The 22,059-nt window shown below is 36.1% G+C and overlaps 1 protein-coding gene across 1 annotated transcript in view; it reads right to left on the bottom strand.

The window, feature by feature from the left end:
- TBC1D5 (TBC1 domain family, member 5) overlaps positions 1–21,768 on the bottom strand; it is a gene marked incomplete at its 3' end in the record, with an annotated part of 132,983 nt that extends 111,215 nt beyond the window's left edge. Inside the window, exon 1 of the mRNA XM_009076223.1 lies at positions 21,639–21,768. Coding sequence (XP_009074471.1) covers positions 21,639–21,738 — 100 coding nt within the window. The remainder of the gene's footprint in view (positions 1–21,638) is intronic.
- Positions 21,769–22,059: the final 291 nt, after the last annotated feature.

The following is a 22,059-nucleotide window of genomic DNA, read 5'->3' as shown; positions in this document are numbered from 1 at the left end:
AGGATCTCTGCAGAGAAGAAAAAAAAACATACAAAAAGACTAAGACAACCGAAGCTGCCTGATTTGGGTCCGCTGATAGACCACAATGGCAGTGGCAGGAGCAAAAAAAAAATAAAAAAGAAGAGGAATACTAATCCCCAAAACATACGGCAGATTGATATTTTACTAGGGAACTCGAGCTTTCGGGGGTGAAACGCCGCGGAGCTGTGCTTAGCCGGGCAGGGACGCGGAGGGAGCTGGGCGCTGCCGCCTGGCGCCAAGAGAGGGCGCTGCAGAGTTTGGGATGGCCCCGGCGGCTCCGCGGAGCTCCCTGCGCTCCCCGCGCAACTACAGCCTAAAATTCCATTACACCAAAGCAGCTCCTAAAAGGATTAAATGGAGCACGCTCGAAGCGGTGTACAGAAACTGAAAATAACGCCTTCAGCTAAAGAATTAAGTGCACAGCACTTCTGATATTTATTAAATAATTATTAGGCTGGGAAGTTTAAGAACATTTCACTCCAAGCAAGTTCGGTTTTCTGAAACAAATATATGCGTGGAACTTTTGGGTGAGCAGTATTTTACGTACAAACCCGGCTCTCTATCGCTCACTTGAAGTTCATTTAGCATTAGATACACACTTTGCATGCAGTACAGGTTTCAGATAGCATCTTAGATTCATCCATTCTGCCCTAAAAGTATTATATTTCACCACAAATGAAATAAAAAAATTTATACACTAAGATAATCAGTGATATATGCTGATAATGAACTGTAAGATGAACTAATGAACTTGCCATCTGAAGTACAAAAGGCTTACAGAGGGTGAAGTATTTTGTATATCCTTCAATATTAACATGAGAAAAATACATTAAGCATTGTGGTTTTTTCCTCTTTAAACTTATTTGAGTTATTAAGGGAAAACAATTCTAAGACACAATACAGTACCCACAGGGATGCTAATCTTGTGATAGTGAAAGTTGGTCACATTTGGAAATAGTAAGGAACACTGGCACCAAGGTGCAAACTCAAAGCCTGTTTTAGCCCTGCAAAAAGCTGTTCGAACAATACGATAGGCAGACACATTGGTTTGCACTTACGAACGAAAACTTCTGGAGATAATAAGAATATCTTGTTCTGCATGTTGCTCAAACCCAGTCAGTTCTGGTGTCTCTTGGATTGCTGATTTATGACATTCAAGTGGCATCTTCTATGATCTTTGCATATAAAATCACAATTGCATATGTGTATACACATATATAAGTAAACTCTGTGTATTCTCCACGCAAAATCTCTGAAACAATTTTGTCTATGCATTTCTGTTTAAAACAAGACACATATAAATAAGAGGGTCTCCATTTAAAGAGAAATTGATTCTGAATGTTCACAAATCTAAACACCAAGCCTGTCATTAGGTTAGCCTGTAAATTAACATGCCACCATTACCCATGTAAAATGTATGTGTGAAAATGTGTGGTCGGGAAAAGATATACAAAGGTCTAGATGACTGATTCTGAAATTAGAATGTAGCATCAGTGTTTAAGAAATGTAGACCACTGCAGCTCAATTTAAAATAAATGCAACAATAAGTATATTCAAAGGACTTATTTATAATATTTCTTTTCCTGTTGAAGCCTCTGCATTTACCAAAATAGACTGAGCTATACACTGTACTCTAAACTAAAGCCAATATAATACACAGAATAAGGAATTTTACTCTAATATCACTGAACTAATTCACAGGAATGCTTCAGAAGAATTCTCAGGTGATTGCAAGGTACTGAAATCGCAAATAATTTACATCCAAATGTGTTTTAATATAATCTCTATGAGCATGATGGGAAGGCCAAGTTTAACTGTGATGCAAATGGTGATTTAAACTCTTCAGAAAATGCATGTACATGGAAAAATAGTTTGACTTCCCATTTAGTGGGAACCACATAATACTAGCTTATATAAGCAAATGTGACTCCACTGAAGTCGATACACATTTAGTCCAGTAATGCCTGGATTGAATTTGCTACCAGCAGCAATAAGGTTGGTAAAAGAAAAAATCCACAGGCTAAGGTAAAACACAATTCTTCTAACTTTTTATCAGTTATTATTTCTCACAGTGTACCTTTCTTTTTTTGGTCCACAGCATATTCTGTCCACTCCTGTTCATAGGCTCAGTACTGCAGCCTGCATCTGTTCCATAACCTGGCTGATCATTTACCCTGTGTAGCTCAAAACAAATTCCTAGGTCATCACCGAATGTGACTCAAAAGACTCCAAGATAAGATGCAGACATTTTAATGTAGTCTGATTGAAGTGGAAGTGGTTATACCTAATAAATGATATCATCTCTAACTTCAGCAAATTCTTTAAGGGCACACACACTTAACAAAATCACAAATTAGAAAAATTAGCAAAACAGAGGATAGAGTAATGCAGTATAACTAGGGACAAGTAGTACAACTAGATTTTGTTCAAAAAAAGAAAAAAAAATCTTAGAAGCTGCCTGGCTCATTGCTAGGAACTCACACCCTGATGATATACAAATGCCGAGTGACTTATCACTTGCATCCAGAAGAATTTAGCTAATTTTAACTTATAAACAGCCTAAAAGGCCTTTGAGCTATAAATTGCAATAATCTAAAGATGGCAAAAGGCAATAAACATGAGTTAATGACTCAGCATCCTCCTGAGATAGCACTGGTCATGCAGCTTTGCTTAATCTTAGACACGCACAATCACTGTAAAAAGGTGGTCTCCAGAGACCATTTACACTGACAATAAGACAAACATACCATCTCTTTGTATGTTTGAAGGCTACTATTGTCCTTTAATTTACTTCAATTACATCCTATTTTTAACCACATTTCTATCTTTTAGATAGATGTAATCCTCCTGTTTGGGATAATAAATCATATGTATGTATCGTCTGATTTTCATATTCAAAAGCAGTAATGCATATTCCATTGAGCCTAGGAAAAAAACATGAACCAAAAGAGACTGAGCAGGAGTTTTCTAACATTCTGCTATTTTGCCAAGATTAAACGATAGTAAAAGACAAACGAGAAAGGATTAAGTGGTCTTTTATTGAAATAGAATTGCCCTTTCAACAAGAGACCTAGCTGCTCTTCAACTGAGAATACCAGCTTTATCAGGAGAAAGGCCAGCCTGGCCAGGGAGCCAGGTGTTGGTGATATGCAGCCTCACCTCCTAATGTTGGGGAGGCTGTCTCATGATAACCAGGGCCAGGGTTTAAAAAGAGCAGGAGCAATTCCGCTTTGTTTCTTTGCTGTTTTTTATCAAAGGGAGCTACTGCAGAAGGCTGATGAACTGCACTACTGATAGATGTCAAAGGCTTCTGCTGAAAGCAAAATGTGCTTTCTTGGATCTTCTTCCTTGAGTATAAATGTGTTTAGGAACACTGTGAAAATCATACCACTTTCCTTTGCCCAGCACATGCGTGCAAAGAGGAGCAGCCTGAAATCAGAGCATCCACGTGGCTACTGTGGTGACACACGTGTAACTAGCTACTTGCTAGTCTGGAATGGGAAAACAGCATTTACGGCTAGGAGGCAACCAGAAAGAATAAAAGAAGCACAGCATAATAAAAGAATAAACGAAAACATGACATTCAGCCAGATGAGAAACTAAACAAGTAGAGCTACTTGGCATCCAGTGCAGGGGCTGGCACTGTATCCCTGAGAGCCAGCAGCAGAACTGCAGGGTTTGAAGAAGAGGAAGCAGATGAGCAGCTTCAAGTTAGGAAGTTGTCAATGAAATGCAAGACTAGGCAATGCCTGGACTTTCCTAAAATTCTGCAGTTTTAAAAGCACACAGTAAGAGGTGAAGAAAGTCCCATGTAAAGCAATGTGGGAAGCAGTCAGTTATTAAAATGCTACCCTGTCACCCCAGCTCAGCTCCATCAACTCCTTCCAGCTACAGCCTCCTCCTTCCCTACCACAACTCCTCTTAGCACTGCTGGAAGCAGCCAGATCCGTAGGTCCAAAAGGCTACTTTGCATTTTTATTAACATAAATTGCAGGATAATAGGATAATCTATTAAATTAGTTAGAAATAGGATCCCACTTGCATTTACTGAATAAACATATTTTTAATAATGTAACTATGTAATGCTTTTTAGCAACATTTCACACACCAAAAATAAAAAAATTAAAAAAATGGAGAGATAAACAATGGATTATTTCACTATGAACACCACATACTAGAAGTGCATATGATTTTTACTTCCTTCATCCATCATTCTTAACACAAAAGAAAGCATACGTTTTTGTTCCTTAACAAATTGATTATGTGAATAGTTTTGAAAAAGCAACTCAGTTTCTGGGTAACATTTAAAGTTATCTAGGTAAGATTTAAGAGCTGCTGCATTAGTAGCAGAGTCGAAAGGTAAGACAATTCAGATATGCACCGTTAGAAAAAATCATGTTCAGATACCTTCACCTTATGGCAGCATCAGTACCTGGCAAACTTGAGCAAGACGTCTGAGAAAAACCCCAAAAACCTAAAGACAACCAATGCTGTCACACAGATTTAAATACTCAACACTGCAAGGGTGTTCCTGCTGCCAATGGAATAGCCCTTATCCTAATCAAAGGAACCTGCCAAAGGAACCTGCACCAGGAAGGGACACTTGAGTTTAAAGTTGCCTAGCTTAGGTTTATATGATGAAGCCAAAAAGCCCTGGACTTCTAGTGTGAGGCTCTCTAATTAAGGCTACTAAGTCTTGGAATACATTGTGCATCCAGTAGACCTATACCTGAGAGAACACGAAATGTACGCTACATTTTCTATAACTTTCTCAGAAGAAAAAACGTGTCACCAAACAGTATAAAAGAAGTACAGAGATAGAACTTTTAAGCTGCCAAATCAAAATATGCCAAAGCATAACGAAAACGCTAGATTTTAATCACAATTCTTGTAAATCAACCTTTAGTCAATTTGGAGAGTACCAACTGTGTAAAAAGCAGATTCATGTTGTGAATGACGAATCTAGAAAAATTTGAAGAGCAAAGGTATATATGCATTAGCAGTAAACTCTAGATGTCTAAGAGATGAAAGTCCACAGATACATCAGAATATAAAAATATATCAAATTGACAGCAAGAATGACAAAACACTTCTATTTACTACAGCGTAAGGTGGTTTGTCAAACAACGATCGCTCTGTTGTAAATACTGAGAATGAAATTCCCCACAAAACATTTCAACAAAGAAGTATGTAATCCATCACTGGACAGATTTCTGTTCTCCACCCTTGCCCTCATGTGAGGAGGATGAGCAGCATCAATCCCAGGTGGCATTTCAGAATGGAACTAAGGATGCAAGTACAAAGCACTTGAAGATGTAAGAAATATGAAACTTCTAAAATGTAAATGAGACAAGTATGACTAGATTTTTCTTGTGCACAACAATTATACTGAAGTTTTCCAAAAGGCTGATGATTTAGTTTACACGATAAAAGGAAAAATGTGTAGTTGTAGTCAATTTTCCTCAACAGTTACCCCAGTTCTCTAAGACGCAAAATGCCCAATATCTTTTAGTCAAAAAGAAAACAGTCTGTGCGCAAGACAAAAATGTCACCTGGCATCAGAGAGCATCGGCTTTTTTTACTTTGGATTTTTTGATGAACTACCACCTAAGGAAAATGTGATAGGTGTTCCATGTATGCAATTCATATTAAAACTAAAAAATAACTCTACAGAGAGCAACTGGTCCTGAGGGTCTACAAATTCTAAGTTTTTTTCCTTCAGGTTTCACCTTCTAAATTCAGGACATGGCTATGATTTGCTGTATAGCAGGTATGGTACCTCTCTGTCCAGCTGAAGAGGCGAAAAAGCTCTGAACCTTAAACTTTGACTTTCCCATACTAGAACTCTGCATTCTCAGCTGGCTTCACACTGTTACCCCCAACACTGCATCCAGACGGCACAGACCTCAAGTGATGAAAGGACCAGGTCTGCATGAGGTCATTTAGCCATATCCATAGTATGGTATTAAGAAACCCTGAAGCACAGGTGCAGAATTTTCATGCATACCATGGGAGTGAAATTCAAGACAACAACTGTCTTACTCAAGCACAGGCATTATTTGCAAAAATACTATATGCTGTGACTGCAGGTTGTAAGACAGAGCAGGGAAGAATATATACGTCTGAACAAGGTTTCGGTTTGCTCTCATTGGAATGAGAGTGAATAAAGACGACAAAAATTACAGCATGTGAATACTGGTGTAATTACTGAATGGTTCCCCTCATAATTATGCAAAACAAATCTACCCATAAGTTAATGCAGCCATTTTCTTTTTGAAACAGAATTTTCATGCCATCCATCAGTCACCCCAAAACACAAACCTTAGATGACTTAAGTATACAGAATGTACTCATTTGGTCTGTAATATAAGCAATGCATGTGAGTAGAAATAAAGGTTTAATGAAACAAAATAACATACTCCACTAGGGAAAACACATTTTGCCCAAAGAAAAAAGTAATGTAAATAAGCGGAGACTTGACTATTTGATAAATATAGCCCCAAAGGTTATATGTTTACTGAAAGAATATAAATATTGTACGTGATGGAGATTTTTTTTATTTGACTAGAAACATTAATTGCTTTCTAAATACAATAATATTCTTTCCTTTCAAACTGTGAGGTCTCATTTCTTTTACTGCAAGGAGTAACCAATTACCTAACAAAAATGTTTACATTAATCACAATCACTCTATATTTTAGCTTTTATACCACCAATTTTATTTTTGCTTAGAACTGAACTCCCTCAGGCATTCTTTTGTGCCAACTGTTAATTTCTATCAGTGATAAAGTTCCCTTAAGCTTCTTTTAACATCTACTGGACATGACCTCATAAAATTTAATGCCACTCATTAACCCCAAGCACTTAACTTTACACAGTAATGTCAGGCATTTGACTTTTCAGTGCATGAGAAATCCAAGTGGGAACTGTTTGAGAGATACAAATTACAAATCACTTGAGTGGTAGAAAGAGCAGCAATGAACAATATTAAAGGCTAAATCAAGACTTGAGCAAAAGTAGGGTTCTTGTGATGCCTTCTATCTGAAATTATAAAATATTTATACAAACACGGGGGAGGCTGCAGTGTGATTATTTTGGCTTGTGAGGGGACTGAAATTCAGAGCTGAGGCTGAATGCCAGGTTTTTAATGGTGTCTGAAGCAAATATGATGTGCAGTCATGTTTTCTTGGCTGTCCGCTAACCTTCAGGCATTTGGGAGGAGCACAGGTGCTAGGGCTACCTTACATTCCGCAAAGGCCAGTGAGACTGGGGTAAGCCAGAAGCAGCAGTTTCTTCAAAGTGCTCCTCCCTTTTTTTCCTGCAACAGCCTTGCCTAGGTTTTGCTTTAGAGTGTGGTTGTTCTTCTGATTTTGGTTATGTACCAAGAAAGCTCTCGGAGGGACAGCACTGTTTTTATTTTCCCCGAGATGCACAGATGGGTGATGTCTGCTTAACTCATTTAACCATATTTCCCAGTGGCTTCACACATGTTGGAGAAAATGTGGAAAATTCTAGAGGTGAATGAAAAAAAATACTTAGCAACAATTTTCTGGCTTCTCTTGAACCATTCAAGGACATTCCTTGTGGGGAGTGGAAACTGAGTGACAGCCTGTCATGGCCCTGAGTGTAAAAAAAAGCACATTGTTAGGGGAAAAAAAAATAGAAGTGGTTTATTTTCTATTTCTGTTGGCTCAAGAGATATCTAGGCATCCTCTGTGAAAAAGGACAGTGCTATGCAGCTAGAAACATGGTCCATCAGAGTTCCTGATAGCAATCTGCTTATTCAGCTCTGTTAGGAAAAATCCCCTCCCTTAGTCTGTATACAGGGCTCTCTCTTTCTTGGTGTCACAGGCTGTTACACTCTGGGTTAAGCAGTTGATGCTGTTGGAGCAGGGATCAACTTAACATTTCTATACAAATTGTACAAGGTAGCTATAAATTGCTTCATGAGAAGCCACGTGAGATTTGATGCGATGTCTCTAAGTGCTACAAGTTTATTTATTTTTCAGCAGCAAAAAGAGCCAGCTCTCAGAACTAGGCAGTAGCTCCTGAATTTACTGATCTTAACTGAAAAATATATTCTCTGCTACCCTATAAATCTAAACAGATGGAAGTCATTTTGCTTAAGCTTTATTTCCACAGAAAGGTATCTCTAAGTGTAGGTATTACAGAACTCAGGTTTTCACATGTGAACAACTGTGATCTCTGATACCAGCCCCATCTCCAATTTCTCAGAATGACTATCCTACCTAAGTCACCCAGAAACAAAATCTACAGTCAATACACACTTCATACAATTGAAAATATTTTTGCATCTTGCCTGCCACTGGTCTAAGATCACTTTAGCATAATTACAGCATGATGCAACATCAGTAAGTGTGCATCAGTTGGAAAAGTTTTTATTGCCTAATAGCAGGGAATGGTAATAAAGCAGATGTACACCAGGCCATACAACAATGGCAACCAATTGGTCTATATTTGGCAAAGCGAAGTATTAATGTTTTATAAACACAATGTATGTTATACTTTTCTAACAATAGGGATGTAAATCTCTGCACAGTGTAAACACTTGTGCTGATCAACAGAGAGATACTGCTGTGATAGGTACTTTGAAGTTGTAGATAAGAGCTCAAGCTGTAAGATGCCAACAAAAATGAAAGTTTATAAAGAATCACTGCCAGACTCTTAAATGTAGTAGCACTTGTGGGACTTTCTGCAATATAAATAGAAATTACCTTCCATGTAGAATGTATTTGCAAAAATAAATATACTGGTGCGTGTACCAAAACTCACAACTCAGTTTACTACTTCAGAACCAAACTTTAAAATCCGTAAATTCTGAGTAAAACAACCCCCAGAATAATCTTTTGCTCAACAAACACCCCCTAACATGCAGTGCCCAAATATGTATCCATGTGCATGTACATACACAACTCCAATATACATACGCAAACACTACAATCTTAGTGTGAGGGCATCTACCCTGTAGACAATTCAATCAATCTCTCAAGTGACACTCACACGTGCCTGCACACACAAAAGCAGATGTGGCATTAAGATTTACAAAGTTATTGAAACTTTTAACAAGTAAAATGCATCTTTACTTAGCTACACCAGAATGAGGAATAAAGGGGTTTACATATGTTCCAATTCTAAACCTATCAATCAAACCCATGTTATTCCTTTGGGAGCTTATTTACATGCATATTTATCAGCCTCACATGCTAATTCCCTGCTGTTTTATGCCTGCGAGGCATGTTTATGAGTCATAATTGTTGATCTCATTTGATGTATTTCACTGAAGTAAGACATTATTCAGTTATGTGGCCTAATGTCAATGAATTACGATGACCTGATCTTCGAAATGCAACTTGCTCTTTAATTTTTATTAGAGCATTACTTATTCAGAAGAAGAAATACAGTAAAATGGAAGATTACAGCATTTTATAGTCATTTTACTTTAATATCTTACTTTGGAAACACTCCTCCCTACCTCTAGGCAAAGTTTTAAAAGTGCAATTCATAAACACCAAATGAAATGAATTTTTGCCTGAAATCAGTACATATTTCTCAGAGTGGGACTGTTTATAGGTGTGTTTATTTTGTTTTAACCAGCCACAAGATATGCCTTTGGGGCACTGGTATACAGTTTGCAAAATTTTAAAAAAACCAGACTCAGTGCAAAGCCCTCAAATTTTTTTTTGCCTTAACTTCACTGAAAATGAAACCAGATACTGATTTCAGAGCAACTGATAAATGAGAACTGCTAAAGTAAGTTAAAGTTGTCAAACTAACTCATCATCTTTGATGCAAAGTTGTGCCAATTTATAGATAACAGATAATCATTCGATGGTCAAAGTAAAGACTTAAACAGGGGAATAATTATGAGGGCTACAAACTTCATTGCAGGTGGCTGAATACGGTACTTCTACAATTATGCTCCTTTCACAATGACCCATGCTAGTCTTCAAAGGTTTCAATTACCTTAAAAATCTAACTAATAACATTTTTCACTAATCATGGGGATTTTTTCCTAACTTGATTATAGTATGAAGGAATCATGAAGTAACTGCTTATTTTTATTCTTTTGCAAAGACTTTGTATTATTATAGTAAGCACCGAAACTACGGGATCCACAGTCTAAATTGCTCCTTATGCTAGGATACAAGACTACCACTGTGCTACAGTGATTTTCATATCTCACCCCTTCCCATCTTAAGATTCAGTATTATCTTAATTTAATTGTTATAATTTTGTTACATTTATCAAAAGTAACTATCAATTAACAATTGGTTTCAACTTCACAAAGCCCAAAAGTATTTGACTTCTATATTTGACTTAAGTGATTGTCACAGTTAATACAACGCTCAACTTAATTGCACCTTTATGAATTAAAAAAACCCAACCTCAAAACACTTAGGCATGTTCAAAAGTTTCCAAGTTGCCACTCAGTTCCTTTTGTGGTGACCTAGCTGCAATAATTCAGAATGAATGTTTGTACACCTTTGTACTTCAATAAACAATGAACCAATATTGGGTTGCAGAATTTTGGAGGTGGCCCTGTGGCTTGATATGCTTCTCTCCTCCATTAACATAACATCTGTTCTGGCCACCAGTCAGCAAATCAAATTTGATGAGAATTCATCTGAGTGCAAAGTAGAAATGCTCAATAATGGACAGAATTATGTTCCATTGCTCCACCCTTTACATATTTCAAATTATAAGAAACTAAACCAACAAAGGTATCTTCCAAAATTACAACTAATATATAAAAATGAACCTCTTTATAATGAAACTTAAAATATTATCACATCATTGCAAACATAGTTCCATGTGTATTACATGATCTATCCCTTCAATTGTACTTGGTACTGAAACACTATACAGTTCATTTTTCCTAAGGTTAAATCATTGATTCCATTACAAATCCAATTTCTCAGAAGAAAAGAATTATCACCACCATAAAAGCTTTATCTGGATGAAGTTTGTGCCTTTTAACTTCTAGGAAGATCAGGAATAATAATTTGTAATGGGATATCAAAATTGTAGTGGAGAAATTTATCAGACAGGCTACTTGCTAATATTTTGGTTATATGGCCCCAGTTGCACTAAACTGAATGGGATTTGTTCAAAATTTGAGCACAGTCTTCCTGTTCCAGAGTTTATGTATTATTGTTAATCACTTTAGTATCCAAGCAAAAGCATTTAACTGCCAGCTGTTTGTACAGAATTGAGATACTTTACAGAAGAAAATTAGAGTGGTTTTGTTTGGTTGGTTTTTTTCGTGGCTATCGTGGTTTACTTACTTAAAATTTTATTTTTTCACCTTCCCAAGAAACATGAGAGGCAGCTATTCCATTTACCTCAACAGTAGCTACAGACTACACATGACGGTACCACTGTATTCACTGATTTGCAAGGTACATCAAGCAATGTATCAAGTGATCTAATGCCCTTACTACTACTAACATAACGAAACAGTAAAAGCAGTATCACAGACTCATACAACCATTAAGGTTGAAAAAGACCTCCAAGAACATTGGGCTCAACCTTTGACTGAACACCACCATGTCAACTAAAACATAGCATAGTAGTGCTTGCTTTGAAAAATTCTTATAAGAAGTATTTTTGCTCTTTTTAAGACAGGACCTGGCAATGCTGAGATAAAAAGCTGTGAAATAAATAAGTACAAATAAATCAACTTTAACAATTAGCCCATTAAGTCAGAGCAGTATTCCTTAGCCTTGTAGCCAAATTATGTTTTAATAGTAACACCCATATATATCTGTACTATGCCACCATTTACCTAAGTTTAGGGAATAGTTGAACATATTAAAAAATGTTAACTTTATTTGACTACTCATAACACTGAAAAGGTGACAATGATCTGTGCCTTCCAAAATATTTTTCATTTCCATTATGAAAAATACTTTCAGTTGAAATTTCTAAGCTGGTATGTGCTTATTATTTATTTTAAGTACGTGTATAAAACAAAAAGGTTGTGTATGTGTGTGGGTTCTGTACCAAAGTAAGGCTTTTTTTTAGTTAATTAGCTACCTGCCTCACAAAAACTGGCTGAGAGAAAGAAAGAGCTGAAGGATGGCATCATCATTGAGGCAGTGTTCTGCACCTTGAACAATGGTCAAGTTCCTGGCCTGGTACAGACTTGTTGTATGAACTAGGAATATAATTTCATCAGCTTCAAATTTCATTTTGCATGAGAACATACAGTCTAGCTATTCTTCCTAAGGCAGTTATGAGAAGTAATTTCATCACTACTTTGGTATACGACACCTTCTAAAAGGATGAGGTAAGCACACAGATGCAAAACAAACATCCTAAGTCCCACTTCCTTTTTAAGAAAATCAAGCCCAGGAGCACAAACTGCATCATAGGTTTGTGTGATTGTCACAAATAGTGAAAGTAAGTCTCACCTGCTGTCTCCTTTTGTGTCATTTGTACTGTGGTTGAAACATCATAGTCACATGATTACTGATCCAGTGATCTAAACGTTTATCATGATGATACAGCTGAACTGGGATACTTATGAATAACTAAAATATATTCTAGATCTGACAGAAGTGTTCACTCTTCTCATAAAGTGTGTCCATGTACATCCATATGAATCTCAAGCTTAAAATATTTAGAAACAAAACACAGTGATAGTTCACTTACACAAAGTAAGATTTATACATAAGCTTGCACACATGCATTTGAAACATGATGGTCCTTATGCAGTATTGCTTAGATTTGGGTTAGTTTACTATTTTGTTGACTCTGGAGAAACACGAGACAAAAGCAGAAAGGCTATCCACATTTCTCTCATTCCCCCTATTTTAGCACTCAATTGTGTTTTGAGGTGTTCTCCCATTATCGTGCATATTTAACCTTTTTTAAATTATCGTTTATCTTACGAGCAAAATGAAGACCAGAACTTTTAAAATTCAGTTACATGCACTCTGCCTTTGTGTGGCCAAATCTTGACACCAAATGCTTCAAATCTGAACACTCCCAAAACTAAGAAACTCCAAGTAACTAACCACAACCCAGTACCCTGGGCTAAATGACTGCTTCCCTTAGACAATGAGGGCACTCAGGCTTGTTACCTTTACAGTCAATTGGAATCTAGCCATTAATTTTAATAGGATCAGGATCAGGTCCCTGACTTTTTCGACATCAAAGAAACATGTTTCACAGTCATTTTGCTATAAATAATTAAAGCTGATTAGTAATAATAAGGTACCTTAACCAAAAAGGTAAACAGTGGAGACATTTATTATCAAAGTAAGAAAAGAAAATTAAAATAACCTCCAACACTTTTGTATGTGCAATTCATCAGGAAACGTTGTAAAAGAACAAAAACAAATGTTGGCTCATTCCAGAGGTTCTTTGTCATCATTAATGTATTCAGGTTTTCACAGCTGAATTGCTGTACTTTGAAAAGATTTTCATGAAAGGAAACTCAAATTCAATGTTTAAACAAAGCTGTCAGGTTACCAAGATTCATATTTGCTTGTATGTCCAGAAAATGTTTTCTCCTTTTTTAAAAACCCTCTTGGTTAGAAGTATTATTATTCCTTTGCTCTCGATTTGTAAACAACAGAAAATAAGCTTTTGTTAAGCAGCACTATTTATTTATTTATTTGCTATTACAAAGCTGAAACCAGCAGTTAGAAATATCTGTTCCAAAGCGGAGGTGAAACTACCTGGTACGGGTATTTTACTTCATTACTAGTTCTGTTCCTCAAATTGATACAAATGGCCTCCTTCTGTTTCTGTCTGTCTGCTTGCCTGATCAGTGCAGCTAATTGTCAGGGCTGGGGAGATCTCCTATACCTAAACAGAAGATATGCAGTTTGTAACCTGCTTAATTTGCCTTATGTCCTGGATGGCCCTCAGTATGTTGTTCATTAAAGTATCAGCTGTTTCAGTTGTAGCAGTGGCAAGCTAAGCATAGGCCTATTTTTCTTTGTTAAAAGGCCAGATTGTCAATAAATAATACACATCTTACCAGATAATATATTACCACTTAAAATAAATATGATGCTACTTTATTTCTCTCCCCTTCCACATCTCTTCATTTTGAATGTCCAAAGAGGACAAGGACAGGGGGTACCCTGTATACTATGAAGGATAAAGAACAAAGCTTATTAGTCATTCCAAAGCCTAAAACTGAAGCTCTGCAGTATCACTTGAAACTTAAATGAAAGTAGGATGAACACTTCCCTTTTTAAAATAAGGAATTCCAGATTTTTTTATATGTGTACATACATGAAATACAGGAAAGATCCCATCTGTGCTGACATATTTCTGTTATATAGAGCAATCAATTTCTAATACAATCAAATCTGTGGCAGTTAAACTCTTTCAGAATGTTTTAACATACATTTAATCTCAGATATAGAGGTCTGTAACATCAGCTAGCTGCATACAATTCACACATTGCTTTGTAAATTACAATCTTCTGTATGTCAGGACAGAAGTGAACTCAGACATTTAATTATTATCCTGTACCAATCATGCTGGCCTCAGCTAGAATTCTGATTTACTAGTCTTTTATTATACATACACAAGTACAATCAAATGTGTACAGTTCAATTTTTTTAAATTAAGAGAATCTGCCTATTTCATATGTAGGAGATATAGCCATTTAACATAACTTGATCATTGCCTGGAAACACTTAATATGTGAGGTGTTTATGGGGAATAACCTTCATGTTATAATTTTGTGCAAAGTCTGGGTAAAATATTCCAAAGAATGATTCCATTCTCATCGTTACCTTCTGTATAACTTCTTATAATGAGCTAGTTTTAACATACTCTTAATTACATTTACAGAGGTCGTATTAAAAAAGATTACTCTACTTTAATTTTGTTGTTCAGTAGGTTACTACAGTTTAAATGGAAATTTCTGCTTGGTATTTTAAACTCCTCTAAGCATGTAATATTTTGTAAAAACCCCTAAAATTTCTTTTCCATTTAACTTGCATCCTTTCCTTTTATACTACAGGTATTATGTTACAGGCATACTAGAACGTGAGATGAGATCTGAATAGTTGAGCTTTAACCTGGTTTTGGGAAAAGCTAGGAAAAGAAAAAGAAATGCTGAAATCAGCCTTTCCCAAAGTAGGGTTACAAGGAGTTATTAGAAGAATGGCATGAGGCTGACAAGTGATTTATGCCAGTATTCAGGCAGGGCTGTATCTGGAAAGAACTGGAAACTCCCAGGCGAGATGACTGAACTGGTGTGCCAGTGCCATTAGTGTGGATGGCCTTGTTGTCATACAATGATTTAGAGTAAAACTTTCAAAACATTTTAAATTTCACTTAGATCAACAGAGAAATTGTGGATGCCAAGAGAAGTTGTGGATACTCCGTCCCTGGAAGTGTCCAAGGTTAGGCTGGATAGGGTCCTGAGCAACCTGATAATAGTGTGCCTGCCTATGGCAGGGGCGTTGGAACTACATGATCTTTAAGGTCCCTTCCAACCCAGACCATTCTATGAACGGACAGTCCAAAAGGTCTTCTCCAGCATCTGCTGTATCAACCACTGAAGGCCATGTTCCTAGATGGTATTTGTGCCGCTTACCTGTACCACAGAACAACCTCCAAACTTGAATTAATGTAATGTGCAACTCATGTGAAGCCACCAAAAAAAATCCCCAGAAAACCTGGAGCTACCAACTGTAGAGAGGAACACCCAGCCCTGGAAGATGGTAGTTCACAAGCCCATGTCAGCTACTCACATTTGCTCCCACAGTGGAAGTAATTTAAAAGAATCCTGTAGTTCCTAAATATGAATTTGAGCAAGGCACTGAAACCAAATGGCCCAGAACCCTCAGATTTCTAAGAGCATGTCAACACCTGCACAAATACAGTCTTTCAAGTAAAAAGTGTACTACTGTGTGATGGCTATTTTCAACTAACTCTATATTAAATTTATGAATTTTTAAACATGCATAGCTTCTCTGTTAACTGATCTCTTAATAAAAATGTCTAATACAGAAAAAAGAAAAATGAAGAGTTGTAGGGAAGGAGCTAGTGACAGGCTGAGTTAGCTCAAGACATACTGTGTTGCTCCAATAGCCTTTGTCACTACAATTCTGTTGGTGCTCAATTAAAAGCAAGCTAAACAGCAGTTATTATTAATAAATGAATATTAAAATGCTTGTTATGTTAGCATATGGCGTTTGAAGATGTAAAAACCATTCTTGCTTTTATTCATCCAATATTAAGTGAAACAGACTGAAGACAGGCCTTTCTCCTTCAGAGTACTGTGCTTTTAACGGAAAAGCCAAGCCCAGAAGGAGAAGCACAAAGATTCTGAACAGGACCACTAGCAAGAACTGTGCTGGTGGGGCACACTGAAGCTTTCTGGCTGAAGGGTAAAACTCATCAATGAAAGACACGAGGCATTCTCAGGACCTCAGAGTCTAGCACAAAATCTCAAAGACATTAGAAATAATCACAACCCTCAGTGTCTTCTGTTCTAATATAATGCAAAGAGGATCTCTGTTCCAATCTTGTCTTTTTAATGAAAACACAAAGTAGTAAGCATATTTAAAAGGACTCTTAAAACACAATGCTATACTTCATGTACATGTCACTCCCTGGAGAGAAGATGAAAGAACACACATTATATGCACATATGACGTCATACAATACGCTATCGAAAAATATTTGATAGGAAAATAATAAGGCTTTAAGAACTCACTGTATTTGCACTCTCAATTGCTTTTACCTAGGGAAGTACTTCTCACACAGAGAGGTGTAGACCTCTGTGGTTGCTTCCTTTAAATGAAATGATCTCTAAAACCAGAAACAAATAAACACCACACAGGGCAATCTGCATTAGCACTGCCTCCCTGATGCAAAGGGGGTTGTAAGGGCAAACCCCTCCAGCTCATAACACAGAATAGCTATGGACTAATTAGGATATAAGACAATTTGCTGACAGCAGAAATTCACTTAACACTGGAATGAATGTGAAAGGATGTACCCAAAACCAAAAGAGTCCCATGCGAATTACACTTAAGATTTGGGGAAACTGTTTGATAGCACATGGGCCCTGTTAGTTCCAGAGAAAGTGGCATTTGCTTTATTACTTCATTCATCTCTGTTTTCTAAATGTTTTCTGTATGACTCAGGCATCTCAGATTCCACCTAAGGTATAGTTCTCCATGAAAATACTTTCTAGTGATCAGGGTTATGAGTTTAACACCAGAATACCATAGTTGTCCAAAGAGCAGCAATAGAAACACACAGAGAATGGTCAAAACGGAAATATGAATGTTCTCTTACCATCTCTCACATTTTTTCATGGCAGCCTTGAGAATCAGAAGGGATGCAATGATAAGTAAGTATAAGGTGGACATATCTGTATAAGCAAGTATAAGGTGGACATATATCTGTCTCAACTGGATTAATTTCAGTCACACGCTCCAGTAGTTATCTTCGTCCTTCCTCACCACCAACTATAGCCTATAGAGATGAAATATATCCCCCCAAACTCCAAATCCAAAACACTCATACCCATTAAAGGTTTCCCCTTTTCTTCTATTAAGAACAAAGAACACATTACATTTTTCTATGTGAAGTATGCTATTAAATAATAGCTTGTACACTAATTAAAGCAAATGTAATTGTGAGAACACACTGACATTGTTAAAATAAATTACCCAATTCGTTAATAGTTTCATTTCAAGTGACCTTAATTGTATTAATTGTGATATTGAGCAAATTAAATTGAAGATTATTAAACGCATTGTTCCAGTCTGTCCTTAGAGGATCAACTTTCTCATTACATCAATGAAATGGGAATACTACCTACTACACTCTTCAAAACTTGTGTCAGAATGTGGTGAATGCTATGACTTAGAGTAAAAATTTATGGCAGCTCAGAAACAGTTAAGCTAGTTACCCCATTTCAGTGCAATATAAACCTCAAGCACTTGGAATTGAGCAAAACAGTTTGTCAAATGCACTACACAGAGAGAAGGTACAAGAAAAAAGTTTCTGATACTTCATTAATTCAGGGCTTATAAAGTCTCTGCTGAAGACAAAGAGCTAAGATTCATCATTTTCTCTGAAGAAGATCCTGGTTTCAGATGGGATCATTCAAAAGTATTGTTAGAATAAACTGAATGGAGCAAGATGCCATTAACTGACTACAGTCAAAAGGAAACATAATAATGCACATATTATTAATAATGCACATATTTACATGCATGTAAATTAAAATACAAGCAGATGCACAATAAACAATCCAAAATTAAAATTCCTCAAAAGAATTAAAATCTTCCACTTGAAGTAACAGATTGTAAAAGTGAGAATCCCTGCCACAAATTGCTTATCAACTATTAAAAAATGCTATTTAAAAAAGTATATATAAGTTAATATACGCAATGTACATTTTTGGCTCCTTCAAAAGAAAATCAGACACAAGGAAAATAACATAGGCCAAATCAATCAACATGAAAGGACTTACATACTGTCTTAACTGGTTTTCTGGAATATTTTAAAGGGAAAGAAAAAAAAATATCTTGACAGTTAATGACCTATCCTGAATTTTTTAAACTTGCAAACAAGCACATTCTCATGACTCATCGTCACTCAAGATTCAAAGTTCACCAGTTACACAAAATCTGGAGAGCTACAAATGCCCAGATCTTTCTCCAAATGACACTTAGCTCATCTGTAATGATCTACTTTCATTTGTTCAGCTAGCTAACTGTCTCCTGCCTAGCATCCGCAACATTAATCCTTGCAGCTGTTCCTAGTGAACCATGTCTTATTCTTCTCAGGCCACTTCTCCAAAATCCCAAGAATACTTTGAATTTTATGTCTGCTCTCCATTGTGCTAACAGCCCTGTCCCAAATAAACCATGTTTTCTCTCTATACCTTCACTGAGCTTTTAATAAAAGCACTGAAGACTACTAGACTCAATCAACATATTTCTGGAATCCGATCCAATACATCCTTTCAAGCTGACAGGAAATGAACAAAAAGTAGTCTATGCATGCAGTTTTCCAAACAGCTATACTTAAGAGCAATCCATGTATTTCTGAGATTTCTTTCATTTTATGAAAACTGTGAGAGAATTTGAAAACTCCAGCTGGACATGACATCTCCTGGTTCTCCATCAAGTTTTGGTATCAGTTGCACATACTAAAAATACAATACTTCATGTAGATTAACAAATCTGACTAGCTCCATAATTAAATATTTATTTTCAGCACCCTTATCAGTGCTTTTTTTAATCACCTCGTCGCAGTGAAGGCTTTTATCACTTTGCCTCCAAGGTAATATTTAAGAATTCAATGCAGCTTCAAAAAACCAATTCAGACGTCCTGATATTCCACAATATTGCACAGAACATCTCTGATGGACCACCTCTCCACCATATTTCTGTAATACATGATACAAAAGACTTTAAGATACAGATTTTCATTGATTTAAATCTGTATCATGCCTGAAACCTGAGGCTGCATTGAGAAGTCTTGTCTTGGAATACTGTTGTGAAGACAGTGATGGACAGATTGTATGGGCAGAAACAACTGTATACTTTGATGCCAAAAGAGCCAACACCAACTAAGCATATACTTTATTTAAAATGAAACATTAAAACTTTGAAGACTTATTCTGCATATATAAAGTTTCAAATTAAAATGCACTAAGTGTTTCACAGCAAAAAAGCTATGAAGATGAAATGGATGCTTTATATAAAATATTTACATAGATAGAACATAAAAAATGTACCATAGTTGGTAACCTTTATGACTTGGGGAACCATGTATTTACATATCTTTATCTTCGCATGTGCGTATGTGTGTGTTGTGTATATATTTTTAACAGTTGACAGCTGTTTTAGAGCATACAGAGATGCCAAGCTGAATGAGGGTCTTGATTACTTCAAGATTAGCTATCTAAAGTTTCTATTCATTTTAAGTGTTGTTAGTGCGAAGAGTCATTAGTCACTTCCTTGTCTCATAGAACATCAGCATACATTTACATTGTTAATGAACATTTGGGGTAAATGAATTAATGGCACTTTTAAACATCAATTCAATACTAATAACTTTGTATGTCATAGAAATGTTAAGGTTGGGATAAAAATGAGAAACCTTTTCAGTTAAGGTAACTAATCACTTCTGGGCACAATAAAGTATAAAATTAATTTACAGTGGTTTGTTAACGGGGTGAAAATCTTATTTTTTCTTGAACCAGAGTTGAGAGAATTACCAATTTTTTTAAGGAAAATAGAAATTAGAAAAAAATGCTTTTCTTTTTCATGATTGGGGTAAACTAGAAGCAAGCTTTTTTTCCTCTTGAAAATGGTTTTTATTTTAGGTTATTGCAAAAGATTATTTTCAAGTTTCTAAAAATATGTACAAAAATGCATTTAGTTTATCAAACCAAAATGGCTCCATATTGTTAAGATGTCAGATATAATAGAGAAGAAGCACTGACCTAGAAAAGCTATTTCATTTAGTCGTTGGGTTTTAAAATACTTTCCCCTAGATGTTCATTCTCATTTTCTAACACTGAAAAACCTTTATAAACCAATGAAGAAAAAGTGAAAAAATTAACTCAAAGGGACGATGAAGTCTTACCAATATATTTTAAAGCAAAGCATCAGCTTCTTCAAAACTGAGGTAATAAACGTGGCTGAGCAAAACCTGACATAGCTTTTTAATAAGCACTAGTAAACAGAAGATTTATAGACAGATACACCCACACAGAGTAGTTGATCTGGGTGAGGGACTGAGAAAATGTGACAAAGTTGTTTCAACTCTGCAATTTAAAATAAATTTTTTATTTTGCCCTCCTGGTACATGTGTTCAATGACTGGAAAATTACAGGTAGTTAAGGTGCCACTGTGTATAACTGAGTACTTGAGGAATGTTTTCATGACAAGGACGAGCTTTCTCGTTAAGCTTATCACTTTCTTCGAACCAACTATACTGTCACTACTAGCAAATAAGTAGAAAAGATGAGCAACACAGACATGCATTGCATTATGCAAGCAATTTTTTCTCACTGTTCATTAGAATCTTCCCAATACTGCATTTAATTAATTTACTTTAGGTTACATAGTAATTTCTACCTTTAGAGCCTGTTCATTCTATCTCAACTTCCAGGTATTTTTTCAACTAAGAATATAAGTGCTGCGGAAACAAAAAAAATCAGCCTTTTTATTTGCATAATCTCATCCAAAATAACATACCAAACATTATTTCAGACTTTTAAAAAATGGTAAACAAAAAATTCCATAAAACCAACTCAGTGTAAGAGCCCATGTTTGAGAAAGCAACGTAAAGCCATGCTGCATTTTCAATATTCTTATGCTGAAGTCAGTGTTTGGTTTATGATTAAAAAAGGATGACAGCGCATTAAACATTTGGCTAATGTTTCTGTATGTAATTGAAAGTTGACTTTTCGTGGTTTTCATTAGTGTCAAAGTGTTCTACACATACTCTGTGAAATGTTCTTTAAGTTGCTCTGTTCAGCTTCATTGAGAGAATTAAACAAATTATGACAGGTACAGTTATCATGACACACTTATATAAGGTTTCTAGGTATAGAGTCAAAATAAGTACAGAAATGCAAAACTCACCTTCCCCTGGCTTGTTCAAAAAACTCTGCAAGGGATCAATGCCTATCTCTTGTTCCTCTGTTTGCAAAGGGTGACTGGTTTCAGACACAGAATGATACATATTGGCAAGAGTAATTTCCAACTGAAGGGTATTTATCTGGAGGAAAAAAAGACAGAGAAAATAACACTTCAGGATTACTGTAGCTATTTTTCGATCACACAAGTCAAGAGCAAAAATACTTAAAATCTTTTCTTATTTTCCAGGTGAAGCATCACCAGTAGTTGTCTAATAGCAGAACAATAGTGCTTCTACTTAAATGTTTTATTCTTTGGAGTCCAAAAGAATTGTTATAGCACCTCTATCACACTGCAAGTAAAAGTCCAAGTGTGGTTTTGACAGACTGTAAATTGGGGCAAGAGCCTCTTTCCTTCCCTTTTTCTA

The sequence above is a fragment of the Acanthisitta chloris genome, unplaced genomic scaffold, assembly GCF_000695815.1.
Source record: "Acanthisitta chloris isolate BGI_N310 unplaced genomic scaffold, ASM69581v1 scaffold9226, whole genome shotgun sequence".
NCBI lineage: Eukaryota > Metazoa > Chordata > Aves > Passeriformes > Acanthisittidae > Acanthisitta > Acanthisitta chloris.
This window is presented reverse-complemented; position numbering and strand designations above follow the sequence as displayed.